A 20,600-nucleotide genomic window follows, 5' to 3' on the forward strand; every position below is an offset into this window, starting at 1 on the left:
TTCCCGGGTAAAACAAAGGATTGTGTGCTATCGAGGACAGGCGAGACAGTGTACATTGACGCTTTGGAAAAAGACTATCCCAGTTGGTAAAGGTTACATATACAGAAGGACACAAACCCTCCCCCAAAGACCTAAGAGTACTCGGCATCCACATAAGCGCTTTCAAGGGCCGTGCTCCCACTGTAGACTGTTCTATATGCACCCACTGCCTGTCTGGGTAATCCTGATACCATTCCACTGCCGCACGAGCCTGCACTGCCCGATGGTACCGAGCCAAGTTGGGGACCCCAAGTCCTCCCCTGTTTTTCTCCTGATACAGAAAAGCTCTTGCTAGCCTAGGGCGTTTACCCGCCCAAATGAACCGCACAATACGGTCTTGCAGTGCAGCTAAAAATTTTCGGGGCATCTCTATTGGGAGGGCCTGGAACAGGTACAGCAGGCGCGGCAGGATATTCATCTTAATGGCGGCTATACGGCCAAACCAGGAAAGTCCAATATCTCCCCAGCTCTCCATATCCTCAGCAAGTACCCGGGACAAACCCTTATAGTTTGCAGTAAAGAGTTCCGAAAGCTGAGCAGTGATATTCACTCCCAGGTAACGAAGACTCTGAGGGGCCCACCTAAAAGCATATAATGATTTGACCTCATCCACAATTCCTACTGGGAGAGTCACATTTAAGGCTTCAGTTTTTGACATATTTACTTTAAACCCTGAAACTACAGAATACTCTTCAATGTCCCTCAAGAGCTCAGGGAAGGTAGTTAGTGGTCTAGGGACAAACAGCAGCACATCGTCCGCGAATAAGGACAACTTATGTTCTCTCCCCCCTATGGTTATGCCAGTGAACCCTGGGTTAGATCGGACCCTTGATGCAAACGATTCCATAACCATAGCGAACAGTAGCGGAGAGAGAGGGCACCCCTGCCTGGTACCCCTATGTAGAGCAAACATATCAGAGTTACCTCCATTCACTCTAATACACGCTTTGGGTGAGCTATAAAACGCTTGTATCCACCCTCGAAACTGTGGCCCTATCCCAAATGTCTCCAACACTTTATACATGAAGGGCCAGTGCACCCTATCGAAGGCTTTTTCAGCGTCCAGGCTCAGGAGACACAGAGGCCTACCTAGTTTTTTTAGCTAAATACATGATATCGAGTACTCTCCGCGTATTGTCTGTTGCCTTTCGGTGTGAGACAAAGCCCACCTGATCAGGATGTATTATTGCAGGGAGTAGAGGTCCCAACCTATTAGCCAAGACCTTAGCTAATATTTTGGCATCAGCATTCAAGACCGAGATAGGGCGATACGATCCACATTCCACATGGTCTTTATTAGGCTTAGGTAGCACAGCTATCCATGCCTCCAGCATAGAGGAGGGAAGCGACTCCCCCTTCCCAATTTGGTTAAACAACTCGGCTAGTAGTGGTGCTAATTCGGGGGCAAATTTCTTATAAAATTCGTTCGGGAGGCCGTCCAACCCCGGGGATTTACAGGATGGCAAATGCTGGATTGCTCGCTGAATTTCAGCCGAGGAAACAGGTTCCTCCAAAGTTGCTCTCTGTTGAGGTGTCAAAGATGCAAGGTCACTCTCAGCTAAATATTCTGTGATGGATTCCGCAGAAGGGTTAATCTCCCTGGCGTACAACTCCTGGTAAAATTCAGCGAAACGCCGCCGTACGGCCTCCGATGTGTTCAGAATATCCCCCCGCTTCCCCCGGATATGTGTGACCGCCCGTATCACCCTTTGCTTGCGCAACCGTATGGCCAAGAGTCTGCCTGCTTTATTAGTAAATTCGTACGTCCGGGCCGTCATTTTGGATTGAAGCTGGCATAAGTGGTCTGAGTAAATAGAGTCTAGCTGAAGTCGCTGGTTACGCAATTCCTCCAGAGTGGCCTGGGACCCACTTGCCTTATGTCTCGCCTCTAGCGCCCGAATCTTTTCCAAACATTGTGCCAGTTGTTTCCTACGTATCCTTGCCCGTTGGCTAGCTATCTTTAAAAAGTAGCCCCTGGACACCGCCTTCATTGTATCCCACACAATACTAAGGGAGGGTCCCGAGTCTTTGTTCAGTTCCAAGTATTCCTTCAACACCCTCCTATAGCCCTCCACTACCTCCCCCTCTTGCAACACATTAGCATTAAGTGCCCATCTCTGATCTTTAACCTCCACCTTAATAGAAGGTAACGTCACCCAGACAGGCGCATGATCAGAAATCGTCACATTCCCAATGCCTGCTCTCGGGCCCCGCTCTGAGAGCGTTACATCAAGGAAGATATAGTCAATACGGGAGTAAGATGTATGTACTGAAGAGAAGTAAGTGTAGTCCCTCACATGTGGATAACTAAGCCTCCATACATCCAGGGTTCCCAAGGAAAGGGCCAGCGATCCCAAGGCCAAAGAGTCCCTATTCCCCACTGACTGGGCAGTTCCAGACCGATCCAATACCGGGTCCATGACCCCATTAAAGTCACCCCCCAGGATCAGAGAGCCCCGGGCGAATGTAGCTAGGAGATTCTTCACCTTTGTGTAAAATGCCCCTTGGTGATCATTAGGTGCGTATATTGAAGCTAAAGTTATGTCCACCTGATCTATGTTTATGTGTAAAAACAAAAAACGCCCCCCAGGGTCTCGTTTAATTTTAACTATTTGGGCAGGTACCTGTTTGTGAATCAAAACCGCCACACCCCTTTTCCTAGAACCATCCACAGATGAGGCAAAAAAAACCTTTGAGTATTGTGACTGGTATAGGAGTCTCTCATCCCGCTGGCGGAGGTGCGTCTCCTGCAACAGTACTATATGAGGCTTCAAATGCTGGAGCTCTTTAAATAGTTTTTGCCGTTTTTGGGGCATGTTCAAACCTTTTACATTATATGATAAAACCTTTATATCTGCACTCATAACTGACATTTAAGACCAGACGGACATTCCAACATGGCCCACTAAATGCTTCTACGTTCTTCCTCACTTTATGCAAGTCCGGACCTCCCCCCCTCCCCCCCCACATCCGTACACCAGTCAGGGAAACAAGTCCCCTAAATGGGAAAAAAGAGAAAATAACCCACAACATGCCAGGCATCCCACCTCTCCCCCCCCCCCCCCATCCCATCAGCCACCTCCCAATTACCATCAGGTCCCCATGCCCATTTAAACATTTCCAATTTGAACAGCTCTCATACAAACCCCATTTATTTCCCATTTCTTCATGCCACTTTACACATTACCCACCCGCCACATCACATTAATCTCCTTCACATCTTAAGATCCCCTCTAGTTTAAGTTCTCCCCAACAGCTAAACAGATGTACATTCGGATCCCAAGTTAGGACCTCCTCGGAACATTTAGAAGCAAAAGAGAGAGGAGAGAAAGAAAAACTTCTATGCTTAATATCAACAGTCAGTTATACCACACCATTTCACCTCTTGTCCGTCTCACCCTCTTATTTGCAAAGTCAAGCACTACAGACCCCAAATGAGTTACTTCACCAAAGTTCAGGTTCCCTCTGCTGCAACCCGCCGCTTCGAGTTGCTCTTTTTATTGGGTTCGGGAATCCGTTGCCACTTTTGCAATTTCGCTTTAGTGGCGGGTGCCACCGCTCCCGGAGGTGTGCCTGAATTCACCAGCCCCGCCGCATGCAGGGACGCCCAGGCGTCTGGCAGTGAGCAGGCTCTATGCTTAGCCCCTTTGATTGTAAAGATCACCGAAAAGGGGAAGCCCCATCTATAGGCAATACGTTCCTTTATGAGGACATCCAGTGCAGGCTTCAACAACCTTCTCTGTTGCAAAGTGAACTGGGACAAATCTTGATAGACAGAGACCTTTGCTCCGCCAAATTCCAAATTCTGTGTTTTCCGAGCACAACTTAGTATCTGCTCCTTAACTTCAAACTTATGGAACCGAACAATGATGTCTCGCACTTTATTATCTTGTCGCGGGCCCAAGGCTCTATGCGCTCTGTCCAACTCAATGGGCGCTGCATCTGCCTCCTCGTCACCCAGCAATGAGGCACATAAGGTATGCACAATTCGAGAAACATCCTCCGTATCTCCTCCCTCGGGGACTCCACGAAAGCGGAGATTATTTCTCCTGCCCCGGTTTTCAAGATCGTCAATTTTGTAGGTTAGTTCCTGGGTTTTACGGTCAATTTCTTGTAATTTTGCCTCGTGTGAAACCAGGGATTCCGCATGCTCTTCCAGTCTCACTTCCACATCCTCCACTCTGCCACCCAGTTCTTTTAAATCAGAGCTCAGAACATCCATTCGTTCCAGTATTTCATCTTTTGATTTTTGAATGTTTTCTTGAATGCCGGTTAGAATCTGCCGAAGTTCAGCTGAGACTCCCTTTTTTGCCGGTGGCTTGCGCGATTCTGCCAACGAAAGCGCCGAATCTGAGTCGGATGGTGAGCCCGGCGCCATTACCTCGTGGCGCTTTGAGGCCCGACTGGAACCGCCGCCTGCAGGCTTCTCCGGTTCTTTAATTCGCGACGACTGTGCTTTGCTCATTTCGGATGGTTGTCAGAGTCCGTGGGAACGTGCTATTCGCCGTTCAAAACACCCGATGGCTGCTTTTTATTGCTTTTTATGGCCTCGAGGATCGGGAGCTATCGAGCTAAGCTGCCATCAGCAGCGGTGACGTCACTTCCTCCAACATTCTGATGTTTACAACACCTTTCCATTGATAAGCACCACATTAGACCATGCTTTCTCAAGAGTACACAAAACAAACAATTGCTTCCTAATACAAAACAAAAATATTAGGAGTAAAGAAAGGGATCCTTCAGCTCTTCTTTTTCAATCATTGGATACCTAGCAATTCTTCAATACTCACACCAAAATAAAATAATCTATAATCGTGTCCATATAACAGTAACACTCCCCCTCCTTCCCCAGTGCTGTCCTCATATATTTTTAAGTTTGAAGTTTCATATATCAGAAATCATATGCGGGGGTATTAAGTTTGTGTTATTATCTTACTTAATGCTTTATGTCATGTGTCATGCAATGTCCAGTTCCACCGCCAAGCAAACATGTCACCAGTAGTCTTGTGTAGATCAAGGATGTGGCACCAGGTTTCAAATCTTGCATCAACGGTCAGCGCTCATTTTCAATTAAATACACAAGACAATAGTAATTCAACGATGGACATGGTCATTAGACTACCGTCTGTGTGTGCAGACTGATTCCTGATGCAGGATTCAAAATGCTGAGCCATGTCAAATACACGGGCACTTTCATCTACAGAAGACTTCTGTCTTCATTCATACAAGATTGCTGGCAATTTGTTTGCTTGGTAGTGGAAATGGATGTTGCATGACACACAAGTCTTTTTGTGTTGTCATCTTACTCAGGGGGTCTTTTACTAAGCCGCCATAGCGTTTTTAGCTTGCAGTAGAAATCAGCTGGTGGTAAACGTCGCAATGCCCAATATATTCCTATGGGCGTCTCAGCGTTTACCGCCAGCTGATTTCTACCATGAGCTAAAAAAAAAAATCTACCGTGACTTAGTAAAATACTCCCTTAATGCTTTAATTCACCACATATGTCAAACTTAAGAAATACATGAGGACACTACTGGGGAAGAAAGGGAGTGTTACTGTTACATGGTCTTATGATCTTGGACTATTTTATTTTGGTGTGAGCACTGAAAATTTGGAAGAGTATCCACTGATTGATAAAAAGGGGCTGAAAATTGTAGGGTTGAACCCTGCTCCACATCCAAGGATCCCTTTCTTTGCCCACAATTTCTGCTAATATGGGCCCTGCTGCAGATAATTTACGTCTATTGTTAGAAAAGAGACTCCCTTAGCGTTTGTGGAAAGTAAGGGCATTGGAATTAAAAATCATCCATTTATTAATAGAACTGCACATGTGCAAGCTCCTCAAAAGGCTCTATAGATATGCTTCAGCCTTACTCTGTAAAGGCATTTATAGGGACAAGATGGTGCACTCTCCAAACCTGTACAATTTATGACCCCATGCTAAGATTTCTAAAATTGTACCATGTGATTGCAATTTGTGATGGTGGGTTTAGGCATGTGAACACCATCTACTGGGAAATGCACCAAGACCTACTTATTTCATTGCCACTTAAAAACTATTTAATAAATGGTAATGATTTTTGACCACTAAAGTGTAACCTAAGATAAGAAGCTTCTTAGCTGTGTCAACAAGCCCCCTGAGCCAATCAGATGGCATTTCTCTCTGTAACACATATTACACCCTGCCAGTGTTGAAGGCATCAAATGTGATGGCCACTGTGGGAAATACTACATCTTGCTGATAAGTCATCAGATACAAGGCCAGCTGAGGAAACATTACACCCCAACAGCCATAAGGTGTCAGATACTGGGCAAGGAGGGGAGATGTTGCACCCTGCTGATAACAAGGCATCAGATGCAGTGTCTCTGTAGGAAATATCACACCCTGCCACTGATAAGGTGATGCTGTGGAAGATATTACACCTTTGCAGAGATAATGGGGGATATTACACACTGTCAACAATAAGATACCAGCTAGAGTGCCTCTATAGGAAATATCATACACAGTCAAAATGGGAGACATTATACTTTGTCAGCAGTAGTCGCCAGATATGGTGCTTCTGTGGGAGATATTACACTGTGCTGGCGACAAAATACGAAAATCCAGTGCCTCTGTAGGAAATATTACACCCTGCCAGCATTAACGTGTTAGAAACAGTGCCTGCATGGCAGATATTACACCTTGCAGGCAACAATATGCAAATATAGTGCCTCTATAGGAAATACTACACCCTACCAAAGATAACGTCTTAGATACAATGCCAGCATGGGATCAATTAAGCTCTGCCAGCTACAAGGCGCCAGATATGGTACCTCTGTGGGAGATACTACACCCTGCCAGCGATAACGTGTCAAATATAGTGCCTCTGTAGGAAATATTACCAAAGATACCGGTCGGCAACTCTCACACGCCGAGCACCACTCCTCACACGCACTCGGGGACCAGGAGCTCAGGCTCCACCACTCCCCGTGGTCTGCCATCTCTCCCTCTCTTTTCCGCGATCCAGCACCTCTCTCTCAAATCTCCCGCCCGTCAGACTCATACCTGAGATTGCCCACCAACAATCCCGCAGCTTTCCTTCTCCGGTGCCCTGTCCCCCATGACACAACTTCTCTCCCTCTAAGGCGTCCCGCCTTGCCGGAAACAGGAAGTAGCGTCAGAGGAGGGCGGGACGCCGGATAAGGAAAGCAAGCCCTGCAGCTTGCAGTGGTGGTCTGTCACGGGCGGCGCGGGCGAAGTTGAAAGTAGCTGCATGGGGAGAAGGAGTTTGCGTGGATGAAAGTAGTTCTTGCGGGGCTTCCGTGGGAGTGTACGAGCTTCTCGGTGACTACCTATCTACCCAGGGTTTTCCAAGGCGTCCAAGTACCGCCTCCTCCTCCTTCTCCCTTCAATAATTCAGCCCCGGCTAACGCAGCAAGGTTCACACTGACATACACAGTAGTCTGCAACAGCAGCACCAGCACCAGACGTCACCTGGTCTACTGGCGCATTTGGGTGGCGACCTCCACGGCAGCCAGACGTTACACGTGGTGGACGTTGACTGACACCCACCACTAGAAGATCAAGTGATGCCCTCTGGTGCAGCTGGCCTGTGCATGTGTCAGTATGAGGCTTGCTGCGTCAACCTGGGCAGAGATTAAGGGGTCCTCTGCGCAAAAAAGTGACCAGTACTGACGTGTTTTCATGTGCTGTGGCCACATTTAGTGTGGTGGTAAAATGGCCTCTCTGCCGTATTTGTAATGGCCAAGTGCTAATTTCCGAATTAGTGTGTGGCCACTACCACGGGATACCTTATTACCACCTATTTAGGAGGGAGTAAGCGATCCTGTGTTAATCGGGTAGTGTACGGCAGTGGGCCTGCGCTACCCAATTAGCACAGACATGCTTACTCTTCACCTATGGAAAATAAAAAATATTTTCCAGTGTGGGATTAGCATGCGCTGAACAGAAAATTACCATGGGACACTTCAGCGCATCCTGTGGTAGTGCCCTTTTAGCGCGCGGTAGGCCTAAAATACTATAATACTATCGCTCCATGGTGTGTCCACACCTTGAGTATTGCGTTCAGTTCTGGTCGCCGTATCTGAAAAAAGATATAGCAGAATTAGAAAAAGTTCAAAGAAGAGCAACCAAAATGATAAAGGGGAAAAGGGGTTAGAACTCCTCTCGTATGAGGAAAAGCATCAATTTTTTTACTCATTCCAAAAGTACAAAGACTAGAGGACGCTCGAGGAAGTTATATGGAAATACTCAAAACAAATAAATATTTTTTCACTCAACGAATAGTTATGCTCTGGAACTCTTTGCTGGAGGATGTGGTAGCAGCAGTTAGTATATCTGGGGTTTAAAAAAGGTTTGGGCAAATTCCTGGAGGAAAAGTTCATAGTCTGCTATTGAGACAGACATGGGAAGCAACTGCTTGCCCTGGGATTTGTAGTATGAGGTGTTGCCACGATTTGGGTTTCTGCCAGGTAATGTGTGTGGGTTTAGATGGGAATCAATGAGAGAACGGTAAAAATGGGGGGGGGGGGGGTGGAGAGAAAGAGATAAGCCTTGAGGTAGAGCTGAAGGTGTGTGTGTGCAGAGAAAGAAAGAAAAGCAGAGCTATGTGCTCTGAGAGAGAAGGGCTGAAGGAGAAAGGGGGGCCAGTGCCAGGGGCTTTGGTGGCTGAAGATGTGTGTGTGTAGAGAAAGAAAGAAAAACTGAGCAGAGCCATGTGCTCCTGCTTTATATACCTCAGGAACAGAAAGGGATCAAATAATCTCTTTCCTTTCTAGCCTAACTCCAGTTTAATTTCCTTGATGCAAGGAAGGTGACCATTTTCACAGGTTCTACTCTTTGAAGTCCCTAGTTTTGGAGCCTATCTGTCTGGCTTTCTATGTTCTCAGAGAGCCCTGCTCCCAGATGCCCAGAGATGACATAGGTATGCTAATCAGGTAAATTGAGAAACAACAGGGCTAGCAGGCAGCTGGGCAGCATTTGGTCCATTTGCCATCCTCGGTGATCCTGACATCTCCACCGCTTTTTTTTTTTTTTGCATGGAAGCAAACCTGGATACTTGATCTGTCACTGTAGTGACGACTGTTCATGTTCCCATACCTCCAGTCATATTGCTCCTGCTAGTTTGAGCAGGTTCCCTGTCTTGCTTATTCATATCTCCACAATAGTGACATGTTTAAGTCCCCTTATGATTCCAAGCCTCATGCCTTAGGTGGGGCAGTCATTAGTGGGCGGGGATAACCCAATATGCCACCCCTTACCCATCTTGGAGAATGAACCGTGCATAAGGGGTGCAGCACTTTGGAGGTTAAGGCATACAGGTACCAGGATGCCCGGGATAAAAAGCTCAAATTAACCTGCCAGACTAGAGTGGTTCCAAAGTAGATGATGGGACTGTTAAAAAAAAAATTAACATGCCAGATTAAAATGTACAGGCTGGGAAGAAAGTAGTTTAAAAAAAATTCAGATGGGAAGGAAAGTAGTGTGTGTAGTTGTGTGTATGGCTGCCTTATAGGGGTGAGGGTATTTTATAGGTTAAACTTTGCAAAGAGTTGTACATATGTCTAAGTTTACAGCACATGAAAATCATAACAATGCATAGCAATACTTGTACACCAGTTAAAATAATGATAGGGTGAATTAAAGCATTAAAGACATGATCAGCTGTAGGTGAATATCCAAAGAATAATTCCTATGCTGAGACATGGGGAGTCTTGTAGCAAATTTTGAACAGTTTGTCTAATTTGTCCATTCTCATAGGTGATGGTATGATTCACTTCTGTGGAGGTTGTTTTTAGATGGTCCATATAGGCATGGAGTTCAGTAAAGTTCAGTAGTTTGTGTAAAGTCTCTTCTCCCATGCCCAGAGGGAGTGGATATACAGCGTATGGAATAAAATCTGGAATGTCAAGAGAGTCATTGGTAACCAGAGAGTAGTAGTGGTAGTCTCGTTAATGGTGATGGAGATCAGCGGTGTATGACTGCACCAAGTATTGTTCTGTAAATAGTTCGAACTGTACAGCAAAGTGTTCTTAGGGAGGTGGATGTCATGTACTTAGGGAGCAATGGAAAAAAAGATATTTTGAGGAAAGAACAGATTAAAATAAAAGTGTCCAGCTCTAAGGTAGTATACCCTATGTGAGACAGTGGGTGAATACAAAAGTTTGGCAGTCAGAGTGCAGGAGGATGAATTGTTCCAGCAGGAGCTGTCCCTCTCTTTAAACTGATGAGGTTCACACTAGAAATGAAAGGGCGTCCGCTGGCACAGGCCAGGGTCCATTGGTTTGAATGATGTCCAGTCATTGTCCAGGGGCTGTACCCATGCGAGATAGTCCAAAGGATACATTCCTTGTCATCAAGCAGATGAATCCATTACGAATGGGTTGTGTCCACCTACCAGCAGGGGGAGATAGATAGCACTGAAAAACCATAGTGCCTCTTGGCCAGCTAGCTCCATCTGCCTTTCAGTATTCTCTATCTCCCAAGCAGGGTTGGACGCAGCTTATTCAGCTCCTTCAAAAATCTGCCTGGGGTGGCTCCTGGGCTTTTGCCAGTTGTAGCAGGGATGTTGTGGCTATTGCAGCTTCACTTTAAAGGCACATAGGTTAGTCCTTTCCCGCCTTACCCTTCCCCCTATGTAGATGCAGGCATATAGGTTTGCCATGTCCCTGCCTTTCCCACACTCTTCTATGTGGATGCAGGCACATTGGTATGTCCTTTCCCTGCCTTTCCCACACTCTTCTATGTGGATGCAGGCACATTGGTATGTTCTTTCCCTGCCTTTCCCACACTCTTCTATGTGGATGCAGGCACATTGGTATGTCCTTTCCCACACTCTTCTATGTGGATGCAGGCACATTGGTTCGTCCTTTCCCTGCCTTTCCCACTCTCCTGGACCTCCAGAGTGCCTCTGTAGCTGTTGCCTCTAACTTTCCTCACAGCGTTAAAAAAAAAAAAAGCGACGCACTTGTTAGCACTGCGATTCTGAGGCTTCTTTCTGTCTGTGCAGCATGACCGGAGCTCTGTGACACGATCTGGTGAGATAAGAGAGTCTTGTAGCTCCTCTGGGGAGGGCTCGCGATCAGAACGTTTTGGCGCGTATCCGCCATTTTGAAATTTTCCGCCGTTTTCGGCAATGGCTGCGGAGGTTGTTAAGCACGGTTCACGTTGTGGCAAGCGCAGATCTACAGCGGGGCTCTGTAAATCGTGCTCTTCAGACGTCAGGGCCGGCCTGAGCATGGCGAGCGAGGTTTCTTCCCGTTCGGTGGAGCTGGCAGCGGGCGCCATCTTGGATGTGCCACATGGCTCAACCCCCGCAGGAGTGGAGGGGTCTGAGGCCGGAGGGGAGCCTCGGATGGAGGCTACCAGAGGAGCTGCTTACCCCGGATTGGAACCGGGAGGCCAGGGTGAGCCTTTCTCCCCTGAGTTTGTGTTGCTTTTACATAAAGCGTTCATGTTAAAAAGAGCTGTGCCGCAGATGTCTTACTCTGTGTTGCTACCTGGTTCCCCTCCGGTGGAGACCGGCCCGGGATTGCCGTCAGGGTTTTTTCCCCAGACAGTTGGCCACAAGACAAGCACAGAAGGGTAAATTCCCCTTCAAAGAGTGGCGCACCCCCCTTTCCCCAACGTGGTCGGGCTGTGGGGATTCTGAGGGGTCTGGCAGGCCTTCGTGGTCTGAAGAGCCAGAGGAAGGTGTAGGATTGCCACCGCGATATCTCCAATCTCATCCCCATTCCCCTCCTCCCCCCTTCCTCCCTCCCCTTCTCGTGTGCCCTATGGAATGCCCACTCAATCTGCAACAAACTTACCTTCACCCATGATCTCTTCATCTCCCATTCCTTCCACCTGCTTGCCCAAACCGAAACCTGGCTCACCCCCGACGACTCTGCCTCAGTCGCAGCCCTTTGCCACGGAGGCTACCTTTTCTCCCATTCGCCCCGCACAGCTAACCGCGGTGGCGGCGTTGGCCTACTACTTTCGCCCTCCTGCAGTTTTCAACCCCTCCTCCTACCACAGTCTCACTGCTTCTCATCCTTTGAAGTCCATTCCATCCGTCTATTCTACCCGCTGCCACTCCGAGTTGCAGTCATCTACCGCCCCCCCTGACAAGTCCCTCCCTTCCTTCCTTACTGACTTCGATGCCTGGCTCTCCGTTTTTCTTGAGCCCTCATCCCCATCCCTCATTCTTGGTGACTTCAACATACACACTGATAACCCATCTAATTCATATACTTCTCAATTCCTCACCCTAACCTCCTCCTTCAACCTCCAACTGAGCTCCACCACCCCTACTCACGAGTCTGGTCACTGTCTTGATCTCGTCCTCTCTTCTACCTGCTCGCCCTCTAATCTCTGCGTCTCTGCTCTGCCCATTTCTGACCATCACCTGATCACATTCACACTTCATCACCCTCCCCCTCAGTCCCGCCCAACACTAACCACTACCTCCAGGAATCTCCAGGCTGTTGACCCCCCCACCTTATCTGCTAGTATCTCTGATCTCCTCCCGTCCATCACGTCCTCCGAGTCCGTCAACAAGGCTGTTTCCAACTACAATGCCACTCTCTCCTCCGCCCTAGACACCCTTGCACCATCTGTTTCCTGTCCCACAAGGCGCACTACTCCCCAGCCCTGGCTTAACCCTTGCACCCGTTACCTTCGCTCCTGCTCCCGATCGGCTGAATGCCTATGGAGGAAATCTCGCACCCATACTGACTTCATTCACTACAAATTCATGCTATCCTCCTTCCAGTCTTCCCTATTCCTCGCCAAACAGGACTACTACACTCACTTGACTAATTCCCTCAGCTCTAACCCTTGTCGTCTCTTTGCCACCCTCAACTCCCTCCTCAAAGTGCCCTCCGCTCCCATCCCCCCCTCACTCTCTCCTCAATCATGGGCTGATTACTTCCGCGACAAGATCCAGAAGATCAACCTCGAATTCACCTCTAAACCTTCTCCTCCTCTTCATCCTATCACCCACTCAACCAATCACCCACTCAACCAATCAACCCATGCCTCCTTCTCCTCTTTTCCTGATATCACCGAAGAGGAAACCGCCCATCTTCTCTCCTCGAAATGCACCAACTGTTCCTCAGACCCCATTCCCACCAACTTACTTGTCACCATCTCTCCTACTATCACCCCTCCCATCTGTCCCATTGCATTGATTTTCTCGCCTCTCATACCATCCTCGATCCGCTTCAATCTGGCTTTCGCCCACTTCACTCAACAGAAACAGCATTATCCAAAGTCTGTAATGACCTGTTCCTCGCCAAATCCAAAGGTCATTACTCCATCCTCATTCTCCTCGACCTATCCGCCACCTTTGACACTGTCAATCACAACTTACTTCTGGACACACTGTCCTCTTTTGGGTTCCAGGGCTCTGTCCTCTCCTGGTTCTCCTCTTATCTCTCCCATCGTACCTTCAGAGTACACTCTCATGGTTCTTCCTCCACCCCTATCCCGCTCTCTGTTGGAGTCCCTCAGGGTTCTGTCCTTGGACCCCTTCTTTTCTCTATCTACACCTCTTCCCTGGGCTCCCTGATCTCATCTCATGGCTTCCAGTATCACCTTTATGCTGACGACAACCAGCTTTATCTCTCCACACCTGACATCACTGCGGAAACCCAGGCCAAAGTATCGGCCTGCTTATCCGACATTGCTGCCTGGATGTCCAACCGCCACCTGAAACTGAACATGGCCAAGACCGAACTTCTTGTCTTCCCACCTAAACCCACTTCTCCGACAGTCGCTCAAAAGAGCATGGTTCGGGATAAGGTATCTTTCAAAGATATCACCATAACAGGGAAGATAGAGTATCCTGATAGTGAGGTTGCAAAAGAGATTGTAGTAGATCGGGTATCTTTAAATAACAATAAAAATCAGACAAAAGATTGCCAATTAATACTGTCAAGTACTAAGCATGATGTACTTAGGAACAACAAACATAGTTTGAAATGTCTATATGCGAATGCCAGGAGCCTAAGAAATAAGATGGGGGAGTTAGAATATATTGCACTAAATGAAAAATTAGATATAATAGGCATCTCTGAGACCTGGTGGAAGGAGGATAACCAGTGGGACACTGTCATACCGGGGTACAAATTATATCGTAGTGATAGGGTGAATCGGATTGGTGGAGGGGTAGCATTGTATATTAACGAGAGCCTTGAATCAAATAGATTGAAAATTCTGCAGGAAGCAAAACACTCCTTGGAATCACTGTGGATTGAAATTCCATGTGCAAAGGGGAAAAGGATAGTGATAGGAGTGTACTACCGTCCGCCTGGCCAGGACGAACAGACGGATGCGGAAATGTTAAAGGAAATCAGGGACGCAAACAAACTGGGCAACACAATAATAATGGGGGATTTCAATTACCCGCATATAGACTGGGGTAATGTAACATCTGTACACGCAAGGGACATAAGATTTCTTGATGAAATCAAGGACAGCTTCATGGAACAGCTAGTTCAGGAGCCGACAAGAGAAGGAAAAATACTAGACTTAGTCCTTAGTGGTGCTCATGATCTAGTGCAGGGGGTAACGATACGAGGGCCGCTTGATAACAGTGATCATAATATGATCGGTTTTGATATTGGCATTGAAGGAAGTGAAACTAGGAAATCAAGTACGCTAGCGTTTAACTATAGAAAAGGTGATTACGACAAAATGAGAAAAATGGTGAAAAAAAGACTGAAAGGAGCAGCTCGCAGAGTAAAAAACTTGCATCAGGCGTGGATGCTGTTTAAAAACGCCATCCTGGAGGTTCAGGACAAATATATTCCACGTATTAGAAAAAAGGGAAAAAAGACTAAACGTCAGCCGGCGTGGCTAAACAGTAAGATAAAGGAAATCATTAGAGCCAAAAAACAATCCTTCAGAAAGTGGAGAAGAGAACCAACTGAAAGTAACAGGATAGATCATAAGGAATGCCAAGCCAAATGCAAAGCGGAGATAAGGAGGGCAAAAAAGGACTTTGAGAAGAAATTAGCGTTGGAAGCAAAAATACATAGTAAAAACTTTTTTAGATACATTAAAAGCAGGAAACCGGCCAAAGAGTCGGTTGGGCCGCTGGACGAAAATGGTGTTAAAGGGGCGATCAAGGAGGACAAAGCCGTAGCGGAGAAATTAAATGAATTCTTTGCTTCGGTCTTCACCGAGGAGGATTTGGGGGGGACACCGGTGCCGGAAAGAATATTTGAAGCGGGGGAATCGGAGAAACTAAACAAATTCTCTGTAACCTTGGAGGATGTAATGGGTCAGTTCAGCAAGCTGAAGAGTAGTAAATCACCGGGACCTGATGGTATTCATCCCAGAGTATTAATAGAACTAAAAAATGAACTTGCAGAGCTACTGTTAGAAATATGCAATCTGTCCCTAAAATCGAGTGTAGTACCGGAAGACTGGAGGGTAGCCAATGTTACTCCGATTTTTAAGAAGGGTTCCAGAGGAGATCCGGGAAATTATAGACCGGTGAGTCTGACGTCGGTGCCGGGCAAGATGGTGGAGGCTATTATTAAGAATAAAATTGCAGAGCATATACAAAAACATGGACTGATGAGACAAAGTCAGCACGGATTTAGTGAAGGGAAGTCTTGCCTCACCAATCTAATGCATTTTTTTGAGGGGGTAAGCAAACATGTGGACAATGGGGAGCCGGTTGATATTGTATATCTGGATTTTCAGAAGGCGTTTGACAAAGTGCCGCACGAAAGACTCCTGAAGAAATTGCAGAGTCATGGAATCGGAGGTAGGGTATTATTATGGATTAAGAACTGGTTGAAAGATAGGAAACAGAGAGTAGGATTGCGTGGCCAGTATTCTCAGTGGAGGAGGGTAGTTAGTGGGGTCCCGCAGGGGTCTGTGCTGGGTCCGTTGCTTTTTAATGTATTTATAAATGACCTAGAGATGGGAATAACTAGTGAGGTAATTAAATTCGCCGATGACACAAAATTATTCAGGGTCGTCAAGTCGCAGGAGGAATGTGAACGATTACAGGAGGACCTTGCGAGACTGGGAGAATGGGCGTGCAAGTGGCAGATGAAGTTCAATGTTGACAAGTGCAAAGTGATGCATGTGGGTAAGAGGAACCCGAATTATAGCTACGTCTTGCAAGGTTCCGCGTTAGGAGTTACGGATCAAGAAAGGGATCTGGGTGTCGTCGTCGATGATACGCTGAAACCTTCTGCTCAGTGTGCTGCTGCGGCTAGGAAAGCGAATAGAATGTTGGGTGTTATTAAGAAGGGTATGGAGTCCAGGTGTGCGGATGTTATAATGCCGTTGTATCGCTCCATGGTGCGACCGCACCTGGAGTATTGTGTTCAGTACTGGTCTCCGTATCTCAAAAAAGATATAGTAGAATTGGAAAAGGTACAGCGAAGGGCGACGAAAATGATAGTGGGGATGGGAAGACTTTCCTATGAAGAGAGGCTGAGAAGGCTAGGGCTTTTCAGCTTGGAGAAGAGACGGCTGAGGGGAGATATGATAGAAGTGTATAAAATAATGAGTGGAATGGATCGGGTGGATGTGAAGCGACTGTTCACGCTATCCAAAAATACTAGGACTAGAGGGCATGAGTTGAAGCTACAGTGTGGTAAATTTAAAACGAATCGGAGAAAATTTTTCTTCACCCAACGTGTAATTAGACTCTGGAATTCATTGCCGGAGAACGTGGTACGGGCGGTTAGCTTGACGGAGTTTAAAAAGGGGTTAGATAGATTCCTAAAGGACAAGTCCATAGACCGCTATTAAATGGACTGGAAAAATTCCTCATTTTTAGGTACAACTTGTCTGGAATGTTTTTACGTTTGGGGAGCGTGCCAGGTGCCCTTGACCTGGATTGGCCACTGTCGGTGACAGGATGCTGGGCTAGATGGACCTTTGGTCTTTCCCAGTATGGCACTACTTATGTACTTATGTACTTATGTACTCTCTATTTCGGTTGATAACACCCTCATTGTTCCCGTCTCTTCTGCCCGCAACCTCGGTGTCATCTTCGACTCCTCCCTCTCCTTCTCTGCGCACATCCAGCAGATAGCCAAGACCTGTCGCTTCTTCCTCTATAACATTAGCAAAATCCGCCCTTTCCTCTCTGAGCACACCACCCGAACTCTCATCCACTCCCTCGTTACCTCTCGCCTTGACCACTGCAACCTGCTCCTCACTGGTCTCCCACTTAGCCACCTATCCCCCCTTCAGTCCATTCAGAACTCTGCTGCACCTCTTATCTTCCGCCTGAACCGATACACTCATACCACCCCTCTCCTCAAGTCACTTCATTGGCTTCCGATCAGGTACCGCATTCAATTCAAGCTTCTGCTACTAACCTACAAATGTACTCGATCTGCAGCCCCTCCTTACCTCTCAACCCTCATCTCCCCTTACGTTCCTACCCGTACCCTCCGCTCTCAAGACAAATCCCTCCTTTCAGTACCCTTCTCCACCACCGCCAACTCCAGACTCCGCCCTTTATGCCTCGCCTCACCCCATGCGTGGAACAAACTCCCCGAGCCCATACGCCAGGCCCCCTCCCTGCCCATCTTCAAATCTCTGCTTAAAGCCCACCTCTTCAATGTCGCCTTCGGCACCTAACCTCTGCCCAGGAAACCTAGACTGCCCAACTTGACATTTCGTTCCTTAGATTGTAAGCTCCTTTGAGCAGGGACCGTCCTTCTTTGTTTATTTTGTACAGCGCTGCGTAACCCTAGTAGCGCTCTAGAAATGTTAAGTAGTAGTAGTAGTGGATCCAGATGATCCCACTGCGGTTAGGATTTTCCACCGCGAGGAGCTGCCAGCGCTTATTTCTGAGGCATTACAGGCTCTCTCTATTGAAGATCCTGTGATGGGCAAAGCCTCCTCTGGTAATCCGAGGATGGCAAGTACTAAGAAGCCTGCTCGAACCTTTCCTTTGCATTACTCCATCCAAGAGCTTATTTCGGCTCAATGGGCTGACCCTGAGGGACCTTTGAAAGTTGCCAGGGCAATGGGGCACTTATACCCTCTCAGTGAGGAGCACTTGGCACGCTTGGCCGTGCCTAAAGTGGATGCCCTAGTCACGGCTGTGACGAAAAAGACTACCCTCCCAGTAGAGGTAGGGGTTGCCCTGAAGGACATGCAGGACCTACGTCTGGAATCAGCAATCAAACGGTCCTTTGAGATTTTAGGCCTAGCCTTACGGGCATCTGTGTGCAGTTGTTATGCTGCTCGAGCCTGCCTCGCTTGGTTGCAACAGGCAGTGGAACAGCCCGGGGATGGAGCGGAGCCCCTTGCGGAGGTGGCAGCGTGGATGGAGTCGGCCTTGTCATTTTTGTCTGACGCCCTCTATGATCTGGTCAGAGCTTTGGCTAAACAGATGGCTGTGGCGGTGGCCACTTGCCGCCTTCTATGGCTACGGCATTGGGCGGCTGACATGGCCTCTAAGCAAAGGTTGGTGGAGTTGCCCTTCCAGGGCCTTCTTCTATTTGATGAGAAGTTGGAGAAAATTGTTAAAGGCCTGGGGGAAACTAAACCCCAGCGCTTACCCGAGGATAGGCCGCGGCCTTCTTCCAAGGGTCAGGCGGTTCCCTCCTCTTCCAGACCTCGCTTCCGTGAAGCTAGAAGGTACCGCCCGGGGCGGTCTGCTGGGTTTACTTCACGTGCCCGCTTTCAGCAGAGGAACTCCTTTCGCTCGAACAAATGTTCTGCAGCGGCCGGCACAAGGCCTGGAGTTCATGGGCGACCCTCTCAATGATGGTGCGCCGGCCCACTCCTCGATTCCTGCAGTTGGAGGACGTCTTTCTCGAGGAATGGGTCGAGATTACCTCAGATCCGTGGGTTTTGAATCTGATCAGAGATGGCTACAGATTAGAATTCAATCCCCCAGTGAGAGACGTGTTTGTTGAGTCCCGATAAGGCTCTGCCATCAAAAGAGCGGCGGTAGAAGAGACCTTGCAAGGCTTGTTGCACCTCGGGGCGGTGGTCCCTGTGCCTCCCGCCAAGATCGGCTACGGTCGTTACTCCATTTACTTTGTGGTGCCGCAATAAGGAGGATCTTTTCAGCCCATACTCTACTTAAAGGAAGTCAACAAGTCACTAAGAGTGCGGCATTTTTGCATGGAAACCCTGCGCTCCATCATGGCGGCGGTACAGCCAGGAGAGTTTCTCACGTCCCTGGACCTGAAAGAAGCTTACATGAACATTCCTATTTGGCCCCCGCACCACCGGTTTCTACGGTTTGCGATGTTGGGAAAACATTTCCAGTTTTGGGCCTTGCCTTTTGGCCTCGCCACAGCTCCCTGAACCTTTTCCAAGGTAATGGTGGTAGTAGCTGCCTTTCTCAGGTGAGAGGGTATCCGGGTTCACCCGTACCTCGACGACTGGCTTATCAGAGCGGACTCTGCAGAAGAGAGTCATCATGTAACAGCCAGAGTGGTCTCAGTACTTCAATCTCTGGGCTGGGTCGTCAATATACCCAAAAGTCACCTGACCCACCCCCCCCCCCCCCTCAATCTCTAGAATGTTTGGGGGTGCGGTTCGACACAGCCTCGGGGTTTGTCTTTCTACCCGAATAAAGGTGGTGCAAGCTTCAGAACCAGGTCCGTCTGCTCCTGAGAATGCCTCGCCCGCGAGCTTGAGATATAGTCCAGCTGTCCGGGTTGATGACGGCCACCTTGGAAGTGGTGCCATGGGCGAGAGGGCACGTGAGACCTCTGCAGTGTTCTCTGCTTCAACGATGGTCTCCAATATCTCAGGATTACCAGCGCAGACTCACGTGGCTCCCTGCAGCCCGACTCAGTATGGAGTGGTGGCTCTCAGACAGCATGCTGCAGCGACGAATGCCGCTAGCGCTTCCCGATTGGTGTCTGGTGGTAACAGATGCCAGCCTGCAGGGCTGGGGGCACATTGCCAGGGAAGGCATGCCCAGGGTCTCTGGACACCCGAGGAGTCGGAGTTGTCTATCAATCGCTTGGAGTTGAAAACGATATTCCAGGCGCTTCTGGCCTTTCACACATAAGTACATAAGTAATGCCACACTGGGAAAAGACCAAAGGTCCATCAAGCCCAGCATCCTGTCCACGACAGCGGTCAATCCAGGCCAAGGGCACCTGGCAAGCTTCCCAAACGTACAAACATTCTATACATGTTATTCCTGGAATTGTGGATTTTTCCCAAGTCCATTTAGTAGTGGTTTATGGACTTGTCCTTTAGGAAACCGTCTAACCCCTTTTCAAACTCTGCTAAACTAACCGCCTTCACCACGTTCTCTGGCAACGAATTCCAGAGTTTAATTATGCGTTGGGTGAAGAAAAGTTTTCTCCGATTTGTTTGAAATTTACTACACTGTAGTTTCATCGCATGCCCCCTAGTCCTAGTATTTTTGGAAAGCGTGAATAGACGCTTCACATCCACCTGTTCCACTCCACTCAGTATTTTATATACCTCTATCATGTCTCCCCTCAGCCGTCTCTTCTCCAAGCTGAAAAGCCCTAGCCTCCTTAGTCTTTCTTCATAGGGAAGTCGTCCCATCCCTGCTATCATTTTAGTCGCCCTTCGCTGCACCTTTTCCAATTCTACT

The 20,600-nt window shown here is 48.0% G+C and overlaps 1 protein-coding gene across 2 annotated transcripts in view; it reads right to left on the reverse strand.

The window, feature by feature from the left end:
- Nucleotides 1–7,171, reverse strand: part of ARID3B (AT-rich interaction domain 3B) — a 237,685-nt gene extending 230,514 nt beyond the window's left edge. For both annotated transcript variants that reach the window (XM_030187552.1, XM_030187545.1), the window contains exon 1: nucleotides 7,085–7,171. In XM_030187552.1, the coding sequence (XP_030043412.1) occupies nucleotides 7,085–7,141 (57 nt within the window). In that variant the 5' untranslated portion in view covers nucleotides 7,142–7,171. The remainder of the gene's footprint in view (nucleotides 1–7,084) is intronic.
- Nucleotides 7,172–20,600: the final 13,429 nt, after the last annotated feature.

This window comes from Microcaecilia unicolor, chromosome 1 (genome assembly GCF_901765095.1).
Source record: "Microcaecilia unicolor chromosome 1, aMicUni1.1, whole genome shotgun sequence".
NCBI lineage: Eukaryota > Metazoa > Chordata > Amphibia > Gymnophiona > Siphonopidae > Microcaecilia > Microcaecilia unicolor.